The 25,760-nt window shown below is 42.6% G+C and overlaps 1 protein-coding gene across 1 annotated transcript in view; it reads left to right on the forward strand.

Moving 5' to 3' along the window:
• Positions 1-25,231, forward strand: part of olfml2a (olfactomedin-like 2A) — a 41,444-nt gene extending 16,213 nt beyond the window's left edge. The window contains exons 2-8 of the mRNA XM_088335223.1: positions 5,458-5,721; positions 7,260-7,367; positions 7,458-7,628; positions 9,994-10,240; positions 16,742-17,029; positions 19,700-19,885; positions 23,832-25,231. Of these exons, the coding sequence (XP_088191349.1) occupies positions 5,458-5,721; positions 7,260-7,367; positions 7,458-7,628; positions 9,994-10,240; positions 16,742-17,029; positions 19,700-19,885; positions 23,832-24,436 (1,869 nt within the window). The 3' untranslated portion in view covers positions 24,437-25,231. The remainder of the gene's footprint in view (positions 1-5,457; positions 5,722-7,259; positions 7,368-7,457; positions 7,629-9,993; positions 10,241-16,741; positions 17,030-19,699; positions 19,886-23,831) is intronic.
• Positions 25,232-25,760: the final 529 nt, after the last annotated feature.

Raw genomic sequence — 25,760 nt, forward strand, 5'->3', positions numbered from 1 at the left:
CCTAGGGACAATTTGAACCGGCCAATTAACCTGAAATGCATGTTTTTGGAATGTGGGAGGAAATCGGAGTGTCTGGAGGAAACTCACACAAGCACTGGGAGAACATGCAAACTCTGCACAGGAAGGCTGGTAGCTGGAGTTGATCCGATGACCTGAGAACTGTGCCGCACCAATCACTCAGCCGCCGACCCGCCCTTAGTACTGATCAATCGGACTAAAATAAAATAACTTTTTTTTTTTTTTTACTTTTTTACTTTTTATTTTGCACCAGGAATCTTTGCTGGTAAATTACGAATTAAGATGGCCAATATTTGTAACGCTAAAAATGTAAATCTTATAAAGTTGTCATGATTATTGATGATTGTGAATCACCTGTGCCTGCTCATTTGGCGCCAATTGCTGCGGGTTCTGATTGACTCCCTGTCCCTACTTAAACCCAGTCCTGTCAAATCTCCTGTTGTCAGTCTGTCTGGGGACTTCTGTTTATACAACGCAAGCCTTTTTCGACCCTGACTCCCACCTGTCCCGTTTTTGCTCCCTTTTGTCTCCGGCTACGACCCATTTTTGATTCCAACTACGCTTACTCTCCCCTCCTGGCTTATGAATAATTTACGACCCCGAACACGCCTTGCTTTCCCAGTCCCGGCTACTGACCAGTTTTTCCGTCCCTGAACCGCCATCTCTTGCCAAGATCCACTTCCGTGTTCGGATCCCAGTCCGAGTGTGAGAGGGACTTGCTTCCTGCGTCCAGCGAACACCGGATCGTGGGCGCTGCCCTTCCTCTTTTTTTCAGTAAAACTTATGGTAAACGTAACGCAATTGGGTACTGTTTCCGTTCTGGTCCTGACAAAAGTAGCTAAAAGAGTATGGGTCAAATGTGTTCTAATTCCCTAAATAGTTCTCAAGTTCACAGAGAAAGATTCCATTTGTAATAAGGATCTTGTTCAGGCCAATATGATACTGTACTCAACAATTTATTAGTCCTGGATAGAAATATCAGATAATACACTTCGCTTCAAAAATGTCGTTTAAGTTCTAGGATAAAATTTCCTTAACATCGCTTTTACTTAAATGTACTATCCCTCTAAACCAGAGGGGGTAAGCCTAGTTATCGAATCCCACATGTCCTGCAAATTTTTTGAGTTTCTTTGCTCCAATAAAGATCATTCTAATTATGTCATGATTATTGATGTGACTCACCTGTGCCTGCTCATTTGGCGCCAACCGCCGCAGGTTCTGATTGGCTCCCTGTCACTATTTCAACCCAGTCCTGTCTGTCCCGTTGTCAGCCCATCTGCGAACCTCAGTGTATACTAGGCAATCCTTTTTCGATCCTGACTTCCATGTGTCCCGTTTTTGCTCCTGTCTCTGGCTACGACCTGTTTTGCTCCTGACCACGTCTGTTCTCCTGTCCCGGCTTATGACCTCTTTTTGTCCCAGACTATGTCTACTCTCCCGTCCTGGCTTACGACTCGTTTCCGACCCCGACCACGCCTTACTTCCCCAAACCCGGCTACCGACCAGTTTTTCCGTCCCTAAAACCGCCATCGCTTGCTAAGATCCACTTCCGAGTTCGGATCCCAGTCCGAATCCGAGAGCGACTTGCTTCCCGCGTCCAGCGAACACCAGATCGTGGGCACCGCCCTTCCTCTTCCTATCAATAAAACTTGTGGTAAACGTCACGTATTTGGGTCCCGTTTCCGTTCTGGTCCTGACAAATGACCAAGATTGTTATCAAACTCTTGCACAGCTTGCTAACAAGCTGATAATATGTTTTATCTGAGTTGGAGAAGAGAATCTTCCAACAACTTGCAAGACATGCAGACCGTGAGGGCCAGTTTTGCCTACCTGTGCTTTAATCAGGGTTAGGTAGGGTTACTTTAACTTGATTACTTTCAATTACTTTTGGATTACTCCAATACCAAATATGCTAATAAAAGACAAAGGAAACTAAATATGAATAAAATTATGACTCACAACACGTGGTAAGCTTTCTCTCCTGGCTTTGATCTCCTTGATCCCCGGCAAAACTAACATAAAATGCGACAGAAACAAAATGAAAATAAATCCAAACAGCTTGCCAACATCATTTTTGCCGTTCCATTTATTCCGTTACTCCCCAAGCCTGCACAAAATTTAGTCATTTAATTCATATTTAGTTTCTTTTGTCTTTTATTAGCGTATTTGGTTTTGGAGTAATCCAAAAGTAATTAAAAGTAATCAAGTTAAAGTAACCCTACCCAACCCTGGCTTTAATATGTTGGTAAGGATTATCAAACAACCGTTTGGTGACATGTAATACTGTCTCAGCCACCACAAGTACCAATACCTCGATAGTGGTTGGTATCAAAACCAATACCTGGTTTCAGTATTAGCCCTTCTCTACTGTCATTATATCTCGTAAAACAAGACCGCAAAATGAAACAAAAATCTGATGCCAAATTTCAAAGATTTTAGTAACGATGAAGGCAGTCAAAAGTAGTGGAGAACAGATGCGAGAGTAATATCTACCCAGGAGGGAGACACTTTGGCTGCAATTTTTTTAACCCATCAGAAAGGTTTGGTATGTATAATGTTCCCAACAATCTGGAAAATTTAACTATGAAGTTCTTGCTCGTCTCTGCTAACGGTTCGTAATCTGCTAATCCGGTCTGTTTTCATGTGGTTGTAGCATTTGTCAACCTGCTGTGTTTTCACTTGACATGGGTCAAGTTGGGTCTGGTTTTGCACACGAGGGTCTGCTCTGCTTCAGACATCCCCCCTCCTCCTCAGTGTTTGTGCAGGAAAACTTTGCCATCCACTCTGCTGGCATTCCTTCACTAATGAGGTTCAAACACCACCAATCACTGGGCCCCCTACTCTACTTTCTGTGCTCAGACTGCCCTTCCTTTTCAAATGTTTGGATAAAACAAGAGCAGAAAACATCCATTTGCTCAATATTCCTGTATTTTGGGTGTATTCTGATATTTAAAAACCCATATTTGTTGTATTATCGGACGCTGTCACTTTAAGTGTACAATATAAGTAAGTCAGGGTGTGCAAACTACGGCCCGCGGGCCATCTGTGACTCGTCAGGCGTCTTTATCCGTCCGGCCAAACGAAATGTTCAAGGAGCTAAAAGGAAATTGGAACTTTGTTACTCTCTGCCGCCGTCTCCTAGCTTAAAGTCATTATCCCAGCTTCAGTCAGCTCATTCATGATGCATGTGCAAGCATGTGCCTTTCTTAGATGCGCACTTGAGGAAACTCTTTTTTACCTCTCGGTGGTCTAGGTTGGCCTTTTCTTACTTTCACCATTTTCATGCTACACTGAAAAATAGAAATTCAAAAAAAACCTGGGAGTAAAGCATGACGTCACTCTCCTCATCCCTTATTACTCAGACCAAAAATGTTCCGCCCCAAATAGCTCTGATAAAAGTAAAATAAAAGCAGATAGGCGCAGTGGAAAATAAAGTTTAAGGGCTCTTTGAACACAGTTAGGCATTGTTGACACATACTTAATGGAGAAAATTTGCAACTTTGAAGTTTTTAAGGACACCTCGAATAGCGCACCCTCATAATATGTACTTTATACATATGTACTAAATAGTAAAAAAAAGGAAAGTACCGGTACTACTAATGAAAATGTGGTGATTTGGTGACTTCCTTGTTCCCAGAGTCTCCAACATTCAAACAGCTGGCTATTCATTTTATTCATCAAGATATTTATCAAATTTAATCTAAAAAGAATAACTTTTTTACTAGCCATATTGCATTTTGAGTTCTTCAATGTATATTATTAAATTTAGGATTTTAAAAAGTAACATAATCAATTACTTTGCTTTAATTCTCATTCTCATTAGCTACACCGCTTATCCTCAGTAGGGTCGCGGGGGTGCTGGAGCCCATCCCAGCAATCATCGGGCAGTGGGCAGAGGACACCCTGAACTGGTTGCCAGCCAATCGCAGGGCACACGGGGACAGACAACTCACTCGCTCATTCACACCTAGGGACAATTTGGACCGGCCAATTCACCTGAAATGCATGTTTTTGGAATGTGGGAGTAAACCGGAGTGCCCGGAGGAAACCCACCAAGCACGGGGAGAACATACAAACTCCGCAAAGGAAGTTTGGAGCTGGACATGAACCCACCTAGGAGGTTCCCAAGACATGAACTGTGCCGCACATGCGCTAACCACTGCCCCGCCGTGCTGCTGTTAATTCTGAGCTGTAGAAAACTAATTTAATTACATGACTTATTGATAGACAAAATTATTTTTAAAAAATGACTTTTAAATGTCGGCATGTTTATTTATTCTTATTCTTTATACTTATCTCAATCTTTGGGTTTTTGTTTTTGTTTTTGTTTTTGGCTGATTGTAATGTGCCAAAAATAGAGATTCGTCTTTTTGAAATGCGCCGATGTAAGCAAAATTGGATAGGCATACATTTTCTGGTTTCCTCATGTATGTAAATACGATGTCACCCTCCACACCCTTCTCAACTTTTAAGCCCTGACCCATTCTCATGCCTGCAAGTTCCTTATACCGTAAATTACGGACTATAGAGCGCACCTTATTATAAGCCGCACCCACCAATTTTTAGGTTATTTACCACTTTTATACTTATACAAGCCGCGCCCATGAATAAGGCACGTGCGCCCGCATTAATACTTGTGACACAATCACAAGTTTTACTCAGACCAGGCTGTTTGTTCCACAGTTATAACTCCATTTATAGTACACAATTCTAAAGCCGCAATTGGCATCATAGAAAATGATACCCGTAATTAACGTATGATGCAGATTTGTCCGGGTCCAGTTGAAAGTAATCCAAGGAAACAAAATGTATATTTCCAAAGTTAAGGGTGGGAAAAATATATATCCATTATTGTCCGCTGCGACAACAGACAGATCTACCCGTAACTCAGCTTTACCCCAATTCCCATCAGCCCGCGTGTGTTCCGCCCCTTCTTTTAGATTCGTCCGTAGAACACATAACAGAATAAATCTCTAAAATAAATACATTACAAAAATATACAGTTGCAAATACATATTATACATGGTTACACATATTTACGAAGAAAGACGGTACACCGAGAGAGTTTTCAAAGCTTTAGTAATAATAATATAACTTTCATCCCAAACCCTGTGCCTTTGAAAGGTACCAACACGCTAGTAGGATCACTCTTGCAATGTATCAAACGTGCCTGTTAAAAAAAAGCATCCCGTAGTTGTGAAATTCATGGAAGATCGTCCTCAACTTCCTCCTCATAACCTTCGCCATCAAGGGCGTCTTCCTTATTATCGGAACATATCTTAACTTAACAGACAATGGATGCTTAAACTTAAAGGTTGCAGTCTTTCTTGGCACACATATTCCACTGGTATTAATAATAATAATAATATGTGTGTATTATAGTATTATAGTCCGGAATTTACGATATGTTATTCACCAATCTAATAATTTCCTTCTCAGATATTTGGCGAGACAGAACCCGTCCGTATGGTATCGGAGGGCTCCGACTGCCGCTGTAAATGCATCATGCGACCTCTGAGCAGGGATGCCTGCCTTCGTCTGCGGACCGGCAGTGTTCGCGTGGAGGATTTCTACACCGTGGAAACCGTTAGCTCGGGATCAGACTGCAAATGTTCCTGCACCGCTCCACCGTCCTCCCTCAACCCCTGCGAGAACGAGTGGAAGATGGAGAAGCTAAAGAAACAAGCGCCTGAGTTATTGAAGGTGAGTCTATTAAGATGAGGAGGTGTCCTTATAAATATTCAAAATTAAAAATATCAAATGAATAAATAAATACCTGAATACATAAAACCATTTTTTCTGTTAAGTTTGTGCTAACATTGCCATACTGAGTTCAAAGAGCCTTTATAAAAAATACCCACCATGCCTATCTGCTTTTATCTTACTTTTCATATAAGTATTCCGGCCACAGAGAAGGGGGGGTAGGGTGATTTAACGCATGTGGTCGCTGTTTTCTTGTATCGCAGGACGAAAATGGTGAAAGTAAGAAAAGTAATGTTTCGAATGCAGTTCAAACATGAAACCAAACCCCCAAAAATGAAAATGTATGAGTTTCACATACTTGCACGCACAACAGAAGATAGCGTCAGCAAGTAAAATACTTTGAAGTTTTAGACATTAACTTTAAAATTAAATAGGAAAGCAGAAATATAAATATTAAACATATTAAGCTAGGCGTTGTAGTTGTTATTATCCAGAAAAATATATATTTGTAGTTTTTAGAGTTGTACCAACCTGGGTGATAACAGGATAATCAACTAGGAAAGTAACTAATCAACTATTGATTAACAAATGAATCACAAACTATACTAAAGGTGGAGTGCATTGTTCTAGGTGGCCTTAAAAAGTCGAAAGTAGAATATATTTTTTTATTAAGTATGTGTTTACAATTCCAAACTGATTTCAAAGAGACCTTATCTGTCATGAACCAGAACTTGAATCAGGACCCAAACGCGTGAAGTTTCTCACACAAGCCTTTTATTTTGCGGGAAATGGGGAGTCATGCACGTTAGGCAGCAGTCTGGCGTGAAATGATAGGAAGGCAGAGGCCGACGAGATTGATACTACAGTAATTGCCCAGGTAGATATCGGACAGATGGGATCGATACCGGACGGGACGGACAGGAAAGATAATGAAACAGGATATCGAAATAAAACAGGACAAACTAGACGGGAACGAAACTGAAAAACAATATTAAACAGGACAAAAATAAACGGGAACAATACCAGACAGAAAATGCCAACAGGAAACAGGACCGAGTCAAAACCCACGTCGTGCGGGGCAGAGGTTCGTTGACGGACCGACAAGCGAAGAGTGAGAGCACTGAGCTTAAATAGACGGAGAGCCAATCTGTCAGTGAGCCGCAGCTGGCGCCACACGGGCGGGGCCAATTGGGCGCCATGGCAACCATGACATTATAATTTTTTTTTACCACCGCCCCGATTTGCTTTTATCTTACTTTTACTAAAGCTGTTCGGGGTAGAACACATTATGTCGGAGGAATGGGGTATTTTAAAGACAAGTGCATTCCTTGAAAAACGATCTGAAACTATCTTCTTGACCCAAATCAACAAAATGTTAGCTCAATGAAACTCAATGGGCTCTTAAATAAACCCCTCTCCTTATTTTACTGCAATGTCAATATTCGTCAGCAAAGCTAAGTCGTTAGTGCTCTTAAGAGATGAAGAAGAGAGTCCATAAAATGAGTGATTTTTCTGCTTTTTATGGGACTTCCAATTAGCTCCAATCCATGGTGGACCTCCTCGAGGGAACCCTTTACAGCATGGATCTCATGAAAGTTCACTCATATATCAACAAGGTGGTGTCACAGATGAACACCTTGGAGGAGGTAAACAACCCTTTTGTTTTTAAAGTGAAATCACAGTATCAATATTTTTTCTCCAGGTTTATCAATGAGTTTTACAACCCTATTTTGCAGACCATCAAGACAAATCTGACAAGGGAAAACGAGTTTGTCCGCGACAGCATGACAAGCCTGACCAACCAATTCAAGAGATATGAAAATTATTCTAACGTTATGATGAGTATCAAGAAAGAGATCTCAGGTCTCAGTATGCAGCTGCTTCAGAAAGACTCTTCGGACACCAAGGTAAAGGTTGCAGAAAGAACACCAAGATTGGTTACTAAAAGTCCCAGAATGTGTTTTTCCAATGACTGTTTCAAATGTTTAAACACGGTGGTCTTTTTGGACTATAAATTCATCTAGAAAATCTACTTACCTCAATACTTACATTGTAGTTCTAGCTTGACACTGCAAAAAAAGAATTATTTTTCCAACGGCAGATAATAATAAGTTTTAGTTTTACCATAATACTATATTCTTTTTACACCGGTTTATCAGTAAACAGTGGAAATAATACTTATTATGAGTGTCAAGAACTGGAACAGGAGGAGAACCCAAATGCGTGACGTTTCTCACACAAGCTTTTATCTTACGGGAAATGGGGCAGTCATACATGTTAACCCAAACGCCAGTGATTCGGCGATCGTAGGGCGGAAGACGTAAGGCAGCAGTCTGACGTGGAATGACAGGAAGCCAGAGGCCGACGAGATCGATACCAATTGCACGAGCCAATATCGGACAGAGGGGGTCGATACTAGAAAGAACGGGACAGACAGGATTGATATCAAAACTGGATATTAAACGGGACAAACTAGACAGGAAAGAAACTGGAGATCGATATTAAACAGGACAAAATAGACGGGAACAATACCGGACAGGAAACACAGGCAGGGAACCGGACAGCGTAGAAACCCACGTCTTGCGGGGCAGAGGTTTGTTGACGGACTGACAAAGAGTGAGTGAGAGCACTGAGCTTAAATAGAAGGGAAGCCAATCTGTCAATGAGCCACAGCTGGCGCCACACGGGCGGGGCCATTTGGGCCGCATGGCAACCGTGACAATTAATCGTGGGACTCCAGGATAAGCGTAAAATACAAAACATTAAAGAGAAAAGTTAGATAAAAATGAATGTTAAGATAAATAGGCAAAAATATTTACAAGTTGTAAATGCATCAGGACAAGAGTTCAAGTACATGCAGTGGCGGGCCGTGCATTTTACACCTAGGCCTTTAGTGGTCCTACACCTGAGTCAATTCAACACTAGAGATATTCATTTGCAACATATATCAAAAAGCATCAATAAGTACTTCATAATAATTATATTAGAAATATGGCGCCATTTTACTCACAAAAAATCCGTCCACTCTCCTTTTTTTCCTCAATAAGATTTCAACTACTCAGTCGAACAATTCATCCGTGCGTTTCAGTTCCATCAAGAAGTTCTTTTATATCGCCATCGAAGCTAACGCTGAAAGTCGAGCCTGTCCTGTCGTATTTCTGGCATAAGTTTTGATTCGATTTAGGCCTGAAAATGTCAGAAGCAGTGGACACGATGTAGATTTCTGGCGACAGGTAATGGCTGAAATATCATTGGAAGCAGCGAAACCAGGAGAAAAGCAATTGAAGGAAACTGACAATTTGAAATTATTTAGTAAATAGTGATGGACATGCTATATATATATCTCATCTCATCTCATCAGCTGCACCGCTTATCCTCAGTAGGGTCGCGGGGATGCTGGAGCCCATCCCAGCAATCATCGGGCAGTGGGCAGGGGACACCCTGGACTGGTTGCCAGCCAATCGCAGGGCACACGGGGACAGACAACTCACTCGCTCAGTCACACCTAGGGACAATTTGGACCGGCCAATTCACCTGAAATGTATGTTTTTGGAATGTGGGAGGAAACCGGAGTGCCCGGAGGAAACCCACGCAAGCACGGGGAGAACATACAAACTCCGCACAGTAAGGCCGGGAGCTGGATTTGAACCCACTCAGGAGGTTCCACGATCTCAGAACTGTGCCGCACACGCGCTAACCACTGCGCCGCCGTGCTGCCCGCTTTTTTAGGCCAGCAGAAAAGGCCTTGCAGGACCTGACAGTAAATGTGAAGCATGGTGCAGTGACTCCTTGATGTCAGGACCAGAACGGAAACAGGACCCACTTGCGTTGCGTTTCTCACATGTTTTATTGGAAGAAAGAGAAAGGTTTGTGCCCACGATCCGGTGATAGCTGGACGCGGGAAGAAGGTCGCTCTGAACGCGGAAGTGGATCTTCCGTGGCGAGCCATGGCGGTGTCGGAAACAGAAAAAAGGTTCAGTTGCTGGGGGAAAAAAAACGTAGTCGGGGATCGTAAGGGAGTCGTGAGTCAGGAAAGGAGAGTAGACGTGGTCGGGGCCAAAAAGAGGTCGAAAGCCGGGGAACAGACGGGAGCAAAAACAGGTGGTCAGGGTCAAAAAGAGGCTTGCCTAGTGTTAACTGAGGTTTGCAGACAGACTGACAAAAGGGGACAGACAGGAGTGGGTTTGAATAGGGACAGGGAGCCAATCAGAGTGATGCATGTCGGTAATCATGACACTTGAAGCATGCCTTATATTATTATTATATTTGCAGCATAATAACGATGAAACCAAGACCAAGAACATCATGAAGTCACCCAACAAAAAGCCCCTGTTGTCTAAGCCACCTCCCAAACCCAAAGAAAAAGTCATCAAGCCCAAGAAGGAGGTCTCGAAACCCGTGAAGCCCCTCAAGCCGGATCCTACAGCCAAAGCCAAGGTGCTTGGCCACCAGCCCGGTGTGATAAGAGGCATCACTTACTACAAGGCCTCCAGGAGCGACGAGGATGAGATCAGAGGAGGTGAGAATTTTCATTTTTTTTTAACGTTCACCTCACTTGTCCCCACCCAGCCTCGTACAGCTCATTGAAAACAAACTCCGCAGACCTAAAGCAAACATCCCGCCGGTTGACTTAGACTTTTTCTCGCCTACCCGTGTGCGATCATCTGAACATGATCCACCGCGTGAGTTGAAAACGATCCAAATGAGTTTTTTCAGCAATTTCTTTTGACCCCACTTGATTCTTTCTTGGATCGGGATCTGAGACCCTGATGCAATTAAAATCTTCGTTTGCGTAATTCCGTGGCATGTCAGTCAAAGTACTTTTTTGGAGTTGTTAACGTCAATGATCCGTGTTTAGGGCTAGAGCTGACCGATATATCAAATTAATTTGATTAATAAGTAAAGGACCAAAAACGTACTTAATCGGGAAGTTGACGGTACAAATATGAACTCAGAACAGTTGTTACTATTTAATTCCGGCACTGAGGCATGTTAGTCACAAGCTATGAGAATCCTTTTTGGCATGTGCTATTAGTGTTCAAAACTATGTTTTCTTTTCCGAACATTTAACACTAGATGGGTTTTTTTGCAATAACAAATATGTCACGGTCGCCCATTGCCCTCACTTGGGCCCGCCCGTTTGGCGCCAGCTGCTGCTCGTTGCCTGATTGGCTTCCCTCCTATTTAAACTCAGTGCTCAAATTCACTCCTTGTCAGTCCGTCAATGAACCTCTGCTCTTGCAAGACTTGTATTTTGACTCTATCCGGTATCCTGCTCGTGTATCCAGTATCCGGTATCGATCCTGCCAGTCTTGTCCTGTCCGGTATCTAGCTCCAGTCTCCAGTATCAATCCCGTCTGTCTTGTCCTGTCCGGTATCTTGCTCCACTCTCCAGTTTTCGGTATCGATCCCGCCAGTCTCGTTTTGTCCGGTATCTTGCTCAAATCTCCAGTATCCGGTATTGATCCCGTCTGTCTCGTCCTCTCTGGTATCTTGCTCCAGTCTCCAGTATCTGGTATCGATCCCGTCTGTCTCGTCCTGTCCGGTATCTTGCTCCAGTCTCCTGTATCCGGTATCGATCCCGTCTGTCTTTTCCTGTCTGGTATCTTGCTTCAGTATCCAGTATCGATCCCGTCTGTCCCGTCCTGTCCGCTATCCAGTATCTGGCATCGATTCTCTGTCCTGCATTGTCCGGTATCTTGCTCGTGTATATGGTATCGATCCCGTCTTCCCTGTCGCGTTTCGATCTCACTAAATATGTAAACACATTCTTCATAAAACTCTACTTTTGATCTTTCAATCGCTGGCGTTTGTGTGCCCGCGCATTACTGCCCTGTTCCCGTAAAATAGAGCCTGTGTGAAAACGTAAACGCGTCTGGGTCCACCATCTGTTCGGGTTCTGACAAAAATGTATCTGTAATTTGATTACCTATCTTTTATATAACTGTAACAGAATCAGTTGCAGCCTGGTCATCCTGGAAGGGGTATTCCCTTCTCAAGGTTTCTTCATTTTTCCCGTTAAGATTTTTGAGTTTTTCCTTGCCCTCATGTAGGCTTTAGATCAGGGGATGGTGTAATAATAGTCTGTAGTTTGCAATAGTCTTTGGCTTTTGCAGCCCTATGAGACTCCTTTTGATTAGGGCGTCACAAATAAACTTGATTTGACTTGGGGTTTTTGAGTTTTTCCTTGCCCTCATGTAGGTTTTAGATCAGGGGATGGTGTTATAATAGTCTGTAGTTTGTAATACTCTGTGGTCTGTGCAGCCCTTAGACACTCCTTGTGATTAAGGGTGTCACAAATCAACATGACTTGACTTGAGGTTTTGGAGTTTTTCCTTGCCCTTATGTAGGTTTTAGATCAGGGGATGGTGTAATAATAGAATGTAGTTTGCAATAATCTATGCAGTTCTTTGAGACTCCTTGTGATTAAGGGCTATTCAAATAAACATGACATGACATGACTGGCAGCACGGCGGCGCAGTGGTTAGCGCATGTGCGGCACAGTTCATGTTTTGGGAACCTCCTGCGTGGGTTCAAATCCAGCTCCAGACTTCCTGTGCGGAGTTTGTATGTTTTCCCCGTTCTTGTGTGGGTTTCCTCCGGGCACTCCGGTTTCCTCCCACATTCCAAAAACATGCATTTCATTCATTTCAGGTAAATTGGCCGGTCCAAATTGTCCCTAGGTGTGAATGGGCGAGTGAGTTGTCTGTCCCCGTGTGCCCTGCGATTGGCTGGCAACCAGTTCAGGGTGTCCCCTGCCCACTGCCCGATGATTGCTAGGTTGGGCTCCAGCACCCCCGCAACCCTACTGAGGATAAGCGGTGTAGCTAATGAGATGAGATGACATGACTGAGGTTTTGAGTTTTTCCTTGCCTTCATGTAGGTTTTAGATCGGGGGATGGTGCCATAACAGTCTGAAGTTTGCAATAGTCTGTGTAGCCATTTGACACTCTTTGTGATTAAGGGCTACACTGTACAAACAACTATGACTTGACTCGAATACAATTACATTATTTTTGTATCTTAATCAGGGGTTACATGCATTCCGTTACTCCCCAACCTTGATCATTGCAGAGCAAACATTTGCCGACTCCTTCCAATCCTCTTTAAGTCTAGTCGAGTGAATAGGTATGCTGCGTTTGCACAGGGCACACGCACACGAGGGCATGTATGTGAAGCTCAAAGTGTTCAGCCATCCCTGTCCAATAAGTGAAAACGCTGGCGGCATATACTTAATCCCCGACAAAAGCCTAACGCTCTTTTAGAAGAATCCCTCATAGTCTATTTCTGACTCCCGTTTCTGAGGAGGAGAGTTTTCTGAGCTGTCTGTTGGCGACCACAATTGTCACCGCAGAATCTGGGCTTCAAGATTTCATGGGCGTTGTTGAAGGTTGTTTACAGATCCCATATAAATCAATATTGTTGTAAAACTGACATTCTAAATCACTTATTCTCAACTCCTCTGACTTGAGGACCAAGTCACCCACCCTAATTGTCAGCCGCGGCCAAAATCAGAAAAAAAACCGACTTCTCAAATTTACTGAATGACAAGGTTACAGAGTTTAACCAGAAATAGTAGAATCTCATCTCATCTCATTAGCTGCACCGCTTATCCTCAGTAGGGTCGCGGGGGTGCTGGAGCCGATCCCAGCAATCATCGGGCAGTGGGCAGGGGACACCCTGAACTGGTTGCCAGCCAATCGCAGAAATAGTAGAATATATACACATTAATTAAAAGAAATGACGGGCAAAACCAAAACGACTTCAATTCATGACATTCCCTTTTTTTTTTTAAGTTTGCTTTTAGAAAGGGACAGTGTATAATATTTGACCACTAGATGATGCTTTTTTTTTTGTGTAGTACAATTGAAAACAAGGACTACAAGGAACATGGAAGTGTCATGATGACTGATTTGGATCACCTGTGCCTGCTCATTCAGAGCCAAAAGCTGCGACCTATCTGATTGGTTCCCTGTCCTTTTTAAGCCCAGTCCTTTCACTGTCCTGTTGTCAGTCTGTCAGCAAACCTCTGTTTCTATAAGACAAGCATTTCGATTCTGACTCCTGTCGGTCCCGCTTTTTGCACCTGTTTTTCCACCCGTCCATTCCTGATCTCCCCGTTTGTCTTCAGCTTCAACCTGTTTTTGACCCCGACCACGTTTGCTCTCCCGTCCCGGCTTACAACCCGATTATGGTCCCGACCACGTTTTTGCTCTCCTGTCCCGGCTATCGACCTGTTTTTCCGTCCTTAACACCGCCATCTCCCACAACGGAAGATCCACTTTGGTATTCGGATCACTATCCCGCTTGATTCCCGCGTCCAGCGAGCACCGGATCGCGGGCGCTTCCCTTCCTCTTTCTATCAATAAACTTGTGGTTAACAATGTGCATTTGGGTCCTGATTCCTTTCTGGTTGTGACAGGAAGAATACAAACTACAGAGACTCAAAGTAACCAAACTGCAATATTTAGCTTCTTAATTCTTTGCCTTTCACAATATTTTGGTGTTACCCTTAGCAGCAAGCTGGCTGACAATCAAAATGAAAGAAAATAACATAAAAGAAAAGAAAAAAGCAATAATAAAAGAAGGCGAAAAGAAAAGAAGGGAAGAATAAGAAAAATGAAAAAAGAAAAGAAAGAAAGGCAGATTAAAAAAAATAAAGGCCATAATGTTTTTTGGGTATCTGTAGCTGCAAGATGGCCTGCAATTATGCCAACTCCTTCTTTATTTGTTACATCAAATAAAAACATTCTTCCAAAAATGCACGTTTTTATGATAGTTCATTTACTTTTGCTTATATCCAAATAAGTTTTGTTTTGTTTTTTTAATGAATTATGTTTTTTTGCTACCACTCATAGGTGGAAAATTTTACACAATGTCCTTTTATTGAAATCCATAATGCTTCACTCCAGTGACTTTGTCTTTGATATAATGGAATTCATACTTCATATATTTTACGCTTTATCTGTGTTTGGCAATGGTCAACATGTGAAAACTTCATCTCACTTCTTCTGTGGTGTGATTACTAATGTGACTCAGCTGTGCCCGCTCCTTTGGCGCCAACTGCCGCGGGTTCTTATTGGATCAGTATTTGAATCCAGTCCTGTCCGTCCCCTTTTGCCAGTCCGTCTGGGAACCTCAGTGAACACTAGGCAAGCCTCTTTCGACCCTGACTCCCACCTGTCCCGTTTTTTGCTCCCGTCTGTTTCCGGCTTCGACCCGTTTTTGATCCTGACCACGTCTGCTCTCCCGTCCCGGCTTTCAACCTCTTTTGTCCCCGACTACGTCTTCTCTCCTATTCCGGCTTACGACTCACTTCCGACCCCGACCACGTTTTTGCTCCTTTACTTGCCACTGGCCCGTTTTCTGTCCCTGACACCGCCATCGCACGCCACGGAAGATCCACTTCCACAATCGGAGCACAATCCGAGTATCAGAGCGACCTGCTTCTTGCGTCATGGGCGCAACTCTTTCTCTTTCTTCCAACAAAACATTTGGAGAAACGCAACGCAAGTGGGTCCTGTCTCTGTTCTGGTATTGACAATAATGTTTTTGGTGGTATCTGTAGATGACCTGCAATTATGCCAACTCCTTCTTTATTTGTTACATCAAATAAAAACATATTTATTTTTCTCCAAAAATGCACGTTTTTAATGATAGTTCATTTACTTTTGCTTATATCCAAATAAGTATTGTTTTGTTTTTTAATGAATGATGTTTTTTTTGCCTACCACTCCATAGGCGCAAAATTTAACACACTGTCCTTTTAACCCCCCACCAAAACACTTCACTCCAGTGACTTTGTCTTTAATATAATAAAATTCATACTTCATATTTTTATGCTGTATCTGTGTATGTGCATGGTCAACATGTGTAAACTTCATCTGACTTCTTCTGTGGTGTGAAATGGTGGGCGTCAATTTGAGTTTGCAGGGCATTATCGCCATCTACTGTTACGGAGTGTAATTGACCCACAATTAAAGACATTTTCTTTTAGATTTATTTTAAAGCAATGACCACTGAAAATAGGTCCCAAATTTGGGTCTCGACCCACTTACGGAGAAACACTGCTCTAAATCGTTAAATGTCCGCATGCTGTTTTTAAATCTAACCTGAAACAGGTGATATCCTAACAAACAAACAATTGATTACGTACATTTTATCACGAAATAGATTAAAACATTATTATGTAACAGTACACGACATTCTGGCAATAACTACCGCCTTCACGTTCTGATGTTCACTTTGTACTGAATGGGATGAGAGAGGTGTTTATTTATTTTGGTGGCAAAGAAAGCTGTAATTTGTGGTGCTCTATATATATACCGGCACCACAAATTATAGCCGCCCACGACTGGGCGGTCGAAATCCAGCTGTGTACAGTTCTTCCCAGGCCGGTTCTCTATCGCTCTCAATCACTAGCTCTCTGAAAAGCAGATGGATGGGAAATTTATTCATTGACATGAAATAATTCCTTTAGGAATGCAAATTGTTGTTTCATTACTTTAGCTGTACTAAAGACCAACAAATACTGAATAATTTTGATTTAATTTTTATTCTATAGTATTAGCTTCCTCCCATTAATGTCGTGATTACCCATTACCCTCACCCGTGCCCGCTCGTTTGGCGCCAGCTGCCGCTCGGTACCTGATTGGTTCCCCTCCAATTAAACGCTTCCATTCACTCCTTGTCAGTCCGTCAGCAAACCTCCGCACATGCAAGGCAAGCACTATTTGACTCTGGCTCCCAATCTGTTCCCGACCCGTCCTGTATTCTGTTTGTCTGCCCCTGGCTTCCCGATCGTCTCCGGCTCCCTGATTTTTTCCAGGATGACCAGGCTGCAATGGATGTTGCATTAACAAACAGTAAAATAAAAAATAAAATATAAGATTATCAAAGTATAATACAAAATAAAAATACATATAAAACAGATGACCAGGTTGCAATGGTTGAAGCAATAACAAACAATAACCAGCTTTACTTTGTAATACGTTATAACTGCCAACCGTTTTCTTTTCAGATAACCCCTTAAAACAATACACTCGGCATCACGTCCTTGAAACCCAGTCCGAGGATGGTGGAACTGATATGGTTCTTGAAAGCCTGGATCCGACCGACGCACAGGTTATCACACCCACTGCGTTGCCCACCACTACCACGCCTGCTATTGCAACAACCTATACCGCCGCACCGGCCACTACCATCGCCACAAGCCAAAGTACAACAGCTGCAGAGAGACCGGCTCCTACCATCGTACTCTTGCTTGACAACAGCAACAACAACAGTCGACCTAATCTCCACAGAGCAGGTGACTTTCTCAGTTTTTAAAAATTAAATGATTGTGTCACGATTACCGATTACACTCATCTGTGCCCGCTCATTTGGCACCAGCTGTTGTTGGTTACCTGATATGTTCCCCGTCCTACTTAAGCTCAGTCCTTTCACTCACCTGTTGTCAGTCCGTCAGCAAACCTGTTTTCACAAGGCAAGCATTTTTGACTCTGACTCCCGTCTGTCCCGTTTTTTCACCCGTTTTCCACTCGTCCGTGCCTGATTTACCCGTTTGTCTCCTGCTACGACCTGTTTTTTTTACCCTGACCACGTTTTGATCTCCCGTCCCTGCGAACGACCTTTTTTTTAACCCCCACCATGTTCTGATGTCCCCATCCTGCTAACGACCTGTTTTTCTGTCTAAATGCGCTGCGATCTCCCGCTCGGGAAGATCCATTTCCACATTCGAAACACGATCCCGTGAGCGTCTTGCTTCCCGCGTCCAGCGAGCACCGGATCGCTGGCGCTGCCTTTCCTCTATATTTCAATAAACTTGCGAGTAACTTTATGCATCTGGGTCCTACTTCTGTTCTGCTCGTGACAGATTGACCCCAAAAAATAAATGATTAACTCATTGAATGCCAAACGTTTCTCTCTGACACGGTTGCCATGGCGCCCAATTGGTCCCAGCCGTGTGGCGCCAGGTTCTGTCATGGTTGCCACGGCGCCCATTTGGCCCCGCCCATGGACACCGGCTGAAACGCGTTGACAAATTGCTCATTGGGAGTACTTAAACGCGGTTCTTTGAGCCGTCAGTTGTCAGAGCGTCTGCAAGCGTCTGTGTGAAATGCCTAGTCCTGTGAATTTGCCTGTGTTTGATCCTGTTTTATTTTGGGCCTGATCTGTTTGATTTTGACAACTCCTTTGTTCGGATTTCAATCCACTTCTGCGACCATCGATCCCCAGATCGAGTGTGCGCGCATTCCTCCTCTCCCTAATAAACTGTGAGTACGTTACGCGATTGGGTTCTCTATTCCTGTTTCCTGTCCTGATTCGTGACACTCTCAAAAGAATGTTTCTAGCTTTTACCATTGTTAAGAAATTAAAAGTTGAAGATTGCTAACTTAATACTGGTTTTCAAAAAAACACGTATGTATGATGCACAAACTCTGCTGGAACTTTTCAACTCCTAATTTTTCTGGTAAATTGATCACATGATTTTGGTCACCATGGCAAGCGTGTTCCCTCCGGCGTGCACGTCACTTCATCCCCCTCTGACTTGAAAGTGATGATGGGACTTCATCTTCTTTTGAAAGGAAGAAGCTCTCTTGAAGCTCTGTTGTTTGTTTGTCTATCCCTCGCAAGTCTTGCCACACTACTTCAGTAAGCCTACTCGCTACATAAGGCTGCCCGAAAAAAGAAGTGGGGGCTGCCTCAATTTGTGGACAAAGATCTGATCGAAGCCACCCCTGCCATTTAATGTTGATTTAACAAATTGAAATCATTCCCAGAGGGTTGATACTTACTGATAAGCAGCCCCAAAGCCTTTACAATTGTATTTTAAAATGAAACAAGATAAACACATTTTTTTCATCTTGGCAAATGCTTCCAAAACATTTATACATTATGGCACTAAACGTTTTGGTTCCTTATATATTTGATGCAAATGAGAATTGCAGGTGTAGGCCCAGCAGCGACTGCACTTCCTGAGATTGCTCAGGAAAAATAACCTAAAACAGCAGCTGCAGGTGTCTTTCTACAAAGCCACAGTGGAGAGCATCCTAACATACTGCATCACGGTGTGGTATGCGGGGTGCACAGCAGCAGACAGGAAAAAGCTCCAGAGGATCATAAAAACAGCCCAGAGAATCGTCGCCTGCTCTCTGCCCAGTCTGGAGGACATTGCCTGCTCTCGCTACCTCAGCAGAGCAGAAAACATCGTCAAGGACTTTTCTCACCCCGGCCACCATCTCTTCGACCTGCTGCCTTCCGGCAAGCGCTACAGGTCACACAAAGCAAAAACGAACAGACTCAGAGACAGTTTCTTCCCCACAGCCATTACCACCCTAAACAGACACCGCACAAACAACTGAAAACTGTTGCAAAAAAAAAAAAAAAAAAAAATACCTCACACGTATGTAAAATGGTACTCACGTACATGCTGTCTGCACTATGTTTGTTCACTGCTCAACAGACACCGCACAAAAACTGAAAACTCGTGCCAACACTACCTCATACGAAAATAATGTTACTCAAGTCTTGTTCTTGCACATGTCGACTGCACTACGTTTAATGCTCAAATTGCAATGTCTGACCATTTCCTTTTTTTGCACTATGATGTCTATGCTTGCACCAATGTATATGCGGACTATTTTTGCACCATGATGACTTTGCACCAAATGCAATATTGCACAACCGTTACGATACAACGTTATCACGACAACCCTGTATGTAACATCCCACATGCTGACATTGTTGTGTAAATACCATGTAAATTATAACTATAGCCTTATTCCCCTTGTTTTATAACATTATCTTCTCTGTTCCTTTATCTTCTTGCTCATACCCTCACTATGTGTAAAACTGGAGTGTCATGCCCAATTTCGTTGTCACAATATGTTAGCCCATTTGTAACAATGACAATAAAGGTATATTCTATTCTATTCTATTCTATTCTATTATGATTGTTCGATGTATCCATTTCCAGGTCAAATTCTTCACTGTGAAGGGACTCTATTATCAATCGAGCAACCAGAAAAGCAACACAGTTACGGCCGCAATGAGGGAGCATGGATGAAGGACCCGCTAGCCAAAGACTCAAAGATCTATGTCACCAACTATTACTACGGAAACAATCTGGTGGAGTTTCGCAACTTGGAGAACTTCAAACAAGGTGGGCTCTCATTATCACCATTTTTTACGTCTGCGCTGCAAAATAATCTATCCCCATTGGCAGAAAATGTTGATTATTTTCAGTGACGTGTGGTGAGGTTCATGTCTGGTGAGGCACAGTCAGATTTAGAAATAAAGGAATCTACATCTTATTTATCATTTGATTGGGAGATCAAGAAAATATTATAAATCATAGCATAAAAAAAAGTGTTTTCTTCTCTTACCTTAACCTAGAAAAATACTGGATGGCTTGACCTTCAGTTGGCTTGATAATAATACCAATAACTTTGTTTTGGGCATAGGTGTAAAGTAGGCTTGAACGTATTTGCTCAAAAGTGTGTGTTTCTAATCAGATTGTATGGCCCTTTTTAACTTCTCCGAATTTTCCTGTCTTTGTTTAAAAGTGTTGGTACTGTCCCAGGGGGAGGGTCAGAGGGTGTTTCTTTTCCTTTTTTGTCTCAGTACTATTCCACCCTTGTGACTTCAATAAAACACAGCGCAGAGGGGAAAGGTTTTTAGAAGGAGTTTTTGAACAGAGTCGAAAGATCCCTTCTCCAACTGCAGTTGTCTAGAAAACTCAAAAAGTCTTTGCCTGAATTTCCTTCTATGATTAGTCAATATTTTTTTAGCTCTCCCACATGTAAGTGGTCGTTTTCTACCCGACAATAGGTGTGTTATAAATCAGAATCCTTGGTCTCACAATAGCCCTCTGCTATGAGGCAAGAGAATTCCGTGCCTCACTCTGCATCTGCAGACGCTCAGCACAGTAATGTGATACATACTTATTGTATTAACAATACAGTTATCCCTTGTTTATCATGGGGGTTAGGTTCCAAAATCAACCTGTGATAGGCGAAGTCCCTGACGTAGAAACAATTATTTATTTACAATTATAATACAAGTAAATATCTTTTAAACAATCAAACCAAAGAACAAACCTTTTTTAAAGATTTAACCATCTGTTTAACAAATAAAAGTACTGTACTTTTTATTTTTCACAAATAATTCCCATACAGTCAAATAATAAGCGGGGACACTGTTTAGCCAATCAGAATGCAGAACCCAATGCAAATCCGTTAAGTGTCATGATTACCGATGTGATGCACCTGTGCCCGCTCCTTTGGCGCCAACTGCCTCGGACTCTGATTGGCTCCCGGTCACTATTCAAACCCACGTCTATCCGTCACCTGTTGTCAGTCCGTCTGCGAACCTCAGTGTACTCTAGGCAAGCTTTTTCGACCCTGACTCCCACCTGTTTTTGCTCCCGTCTGTTTCCCGGCTTTGACCCGTTTTTTGATGCTGATCACGTCTACTCTACTCTCCTGGCTTTCGACTTGTTTCCGATCCCGACCACGTTTTTGCTCTCCTGCCCCGGCTAATGACCATTTTTTTTCTGTTCCCAACACCGCTATCGCTCAGTCCCACTTCCGCGTTCAAAGCGACCTGCTTCCCGCATCCAGCGATTACCGGATCGTGGGTGCAACCCTTTCCTTTCTTCTGCAACGCAACGCAAGTGGGTCCCCTCTCCGTTCTGGTCCTGACATAAGTAGCAAAACCATAACAAATACTGCATTTATAATGTAATGTGAACATTCAGTGATTTTGGCTATGAAAATCCAAAAATTGAATGGTAGATGAGAAAGAACTTTAAGTCTGAATTATATTATATCATATATTTTTAACTTTACATATAACCTCCAATGCCTCCCCTGACTGCTTATTTTAGGAGTAACCGTTCATCTTTCTGCAGGATCCTAGTTTTGAAGTACTGCAGGCACCTTGAGTGCCCCGTTAGGAGCTAGATTGGATGTGAGGGTTAATGAAGTTAAGCTCACTGTGTGAAGCGTTTTGAAAAACTGAGGAATTTGGGCGGTGATGGGTTCCTTCGTTCCGAGGGTGGGAAAATCAACTCCATCACCTAATGCACATCCTGTGAGGAATTGGATTACACACTTTTAAAAAGTTAAGATGATCCGCCTTCATAGGATTTGGCTTGTTGATGGAGATGTGTTTAGACAACGGGCTTTCTAAACTCACTTGCATTTAAAGCATCCTGCCGAGAGGTGAGCTCAGAGCCCTGTGCGGATGACTAGCTATCTTGGTGAGTGGCGCTGATGCCCGCTGTTCTCTGACATGTGCTATGGCCTTCCTTTTGAACAAGGTCCGCTAGGAAGGGATTAGCGATGTGGGTTGGCCCTTGTGATGTGGGTGGTTGGGGTGCGCAACCACACTGTGTTTTTGTCCCTCTCTGGCTTTCCATATGAGCACATCTATATCAAACTTCCTGGATGCGATTTCAAAATGACCTCAGAGGTGCAGGATGTTTGGATTCAGTGGTGAATTACTAAAGCAATGGCGGTATCGCAGAAAGCCAGTTTCGAGATACGGTTGGCGGGCCATGCAATTCACACCTCAGTAGTGCTACGTCTGAATCAATTCAACCCTCGATGACTATTTTATGGCTATAAAACATTTACTGCAGCTAAAGCTGCGACACTTACTGGATAAAAAGCATTAATAATAACCTCATCAAATTATGTATATATAGCAGTGTTTGAAATAACGTCTGCCCCATCCTTTACGTCGGGCGTACAAAAAAAATCTTTTCTTTTTTCTTTTTTATTTTGTTTCAGATCAAACGTTTACTTTATTCCTTCGTTCGGTTTGGAAATTTCGGAATTTCGGTTTGTTTGGCAATTTGCATAGTCGGCAGCCAATCAGAAGCCTGCATTGAATAACTTTGTGCATCCGGACTTTTCCGAGCCTTATAATGTCGTGCATTTGCATATCATTTTCCAAAGTAGACGCACAAAGAACACAAGAAAAATAGAGAAGTGGTTAGGAATCAAGCCAAAACCTCAGCCGCTGAAGAAAGGTTCAAAAGAAGCTAACAAAATTGATGACGCAACAAAACGTAAATGTACATTAAAGGAATTGTGGAAAGAGGAGTTCACGTGGCTTGTAGCAGACCACGCAACACAAACATTGCATGAATGAAGATGAGTCAATACAGGTACATACTGATGGCCGATAGAAAACAGCACTGTCATATACATGCAATAATGTTATAAGTAGATTTATAAGAAACTTAATTTTAAAGTATTGTTCTGTTATATGTTCTGATTATCAATCTTTAATAATTTGCAACAATGTTTTTTTTTGCGATAAGTCGTCTTATCGTGTGGTAAGTTTTTGTCATGAGTTTCAGACAGTGAATATAGCCACGTTTTACTCGCCAAAAATCTGTTTGTCCATTCTCCTTTATTTCCTCAATAAGATTTCAATTACTCTGCCGTACAGATTATGTGCGCACTTAAATTCCATCAAGAAGTTCTTTTCTATCGCCATCAAAGCTAATGCTGAAAGTCGAGTTGGTCCTGTCATTTCTGGCATAAGATCTTATTTGATTTAGGGATGAAAGATTCCATTTGACAATTTCTTCACAATTCTATTGTATTGATTATAGGACAAGAGTATCGATCTGATCCAAGTACTTGTTGTCACGAGGGTGGAAGGGTAGACCGGACCAGAACGGAGGCAGGAGGCAGGAAGGGAGAACTCAATTGCGTGACGATCAAAACTTTTATTCACCAAAATAAAAGTTGTCCAAAAACTCCGAGGCAAAACAGAACAAAAACATTCTTACACTCAGAATGGTCAGGTACAGGTTTCCTCCGACTCAAACTAAACAGGACAGGGCATAACAGAACGGAAAAGGTGTAATGAACCAACACCCGCAATACCCACAACCCAACCTTAAGTAGCAGCCACGCAATTAGCTGATCAGCTTCAGCTGGTGCCCAGGGGGCGGGGCAGACCGGTCGCCACGGCGACCATGACACTTGTGTAGTGTAGATAATATCAATATTTCGATCAATCCAGCTCCCAGTTTCATACCAGTTTTTTTGAAGGTATAATATAAAACTAACTTCATCTTTCAACCGTAGGCCGCTGGAGCAACCTTTTCAAGCTTCCTTACAACTGGATCGGCACAGGACACGTGGTCTATAACGGGGCCTTCTACTACAATCGAGCCTTCACCAAGAACATCATCAAGTACGACTTGAAGATGAGATACGTGGCCGCCTGGACGCTGCTTCACGACGTCGTTTACGAGGACACCACCCCGTGGAAATGGAGAGGCCACTCGGATATCGACTTCGCCGTTGACGAAAGCGGACTTTGGGTGATCTATCCGTCCTTGGACTACGACTACCACCAGCAAGAAGTCATTGTCATCAGTAAACTGGATCCTGGAGACCTGTCCTTGAAAAAGGAAACCACCTGGAGGACCGGTCTCAAGCGTAACTCTTTCGGCAACTGTTTCATCATCTGCGGGGTCTTGTACGCGGTTAATGTCTACAACCAGAAGGAAGGGGAGATTCGCTACGCTTACGACACCCACACCAACACGGAGGCCGTACCCCGTCTGGCCTTCGTCAACGAGTATTCGTTTACCACGCAAATCGATTATAACCCCAAGGAGAAGGTTTTGTATGCCTGGGACAACGGCCACCAGCTCACATATCGGGTCAATTTTGTAGACCAGTGAGAACAGCCACAAAACCACCAGCTCGAAGCTTTTCTGCCAATTATAGTTTTGAGTTCAGTCATCTGGAGAAGAACCAGATCGTACCATAACTTCTGGCACCTATGCATCACTCTAAAAACACTGGGGTCAGAAATAACCTATTTATCTATCTATCTACCTTGGTCATATCCCTCAAGAGGGGTGACCGACAGCAAGACAAACACATACAATAACAAGGAAAATAAAAGGGAAAAAAACTGCAAAAAAAAACACACACAAAAAAATTTTGGACCATGGCCAACCCAATTGCCCAAACACCCAAACAAGTTAGGCACCTCCGCACCTAAGTTGGTCATCCTTCGTCCCTCCAGATAAAATGTGACACCAGAAAGCGGCCATGTCACTTGGGTCAGGGTGACACAACACACCCTTTTGTTCAACAGCAGGGCCCGACAGCTTTCACTGGTTTACCCCTGCCGCATCATACGGGTGCCCATCCCATAAGAACGCTTCCACAATCCCATTATCCTTTCACAACACCTCTCCACTCCTTTCTATCACCAACAAGAGCTCTAGCTTCCATTATAAATAACCAAGAAATAAGAAATAACCAAAATGGGGTCAAAAATGGACCGATCCAGTACTTGGATCAATTTACCGTATCTTTTCACGAACCTCTAATTTTTTATTAAAAATCAGTATACATTTTTGTTTCACTTTTTCTCAACTCAAACTAAGCTTTGCAAGTAACAAACGTTTTTAAATATGTGCAGCCATGATTAAAATCATTCATTGACCACGTAAATTATGAACACAATACCGACATAAAATAAAATAATAATAAAATAATAAAATAAAATATCTTTCAGGACGACTTTCTGTTTCATTCCTTGATTCTCTAACATTCGTCTCTGGTACCGTGAATAAAAATAGCATGATGAGATCAAATCTCGTGCCTTTTCGTACGTCATTTATCACTGCTGGTCTAATGGTTGGGATTCAGCACCGTCACTGCTGCTGCCCATTGCATTTCATGTTTTGCAATTGTGGTCATCAATATTTTTCGACTGATCAATTAATCCTTTCCCAAATATTGTTTATAACGCGCACTCGGAAAAAAAACAATAAATACGCTCTTTATGGGTGGTTCTTCTAGATTAAATGAATCACCTTAGGGAGTTTTGTTGGGGACACAGAAAAGAATACTTATTTCACTTAGTTCTTCAAAATGACTATTCTCACGACCTTTAGAGGAACTGCCTATTTCTTAATAATTAATAATAAAGTGACTAAATTTAGGGAGTTGATTAATCATATTACCCCAGTTTTTTTTTTTTTTTTTTTT

The sequence above is a fragment of the Urocampus carinirostris genome, chromosome 5 (assembly GCF_059441175.1).
Source record: "Urocampus carinirostris isolate Australia breed hairy pipefish chromosome 5, RoL_Ucar_1.0, whole genome shotgun sequence".
Lineage (NCBI taxonomy): Eukaryota > Metazoa > Chordata > Actinopteri > Syngnathiformes > Syngnathidae > Urocampus > Urocampus carinirostris.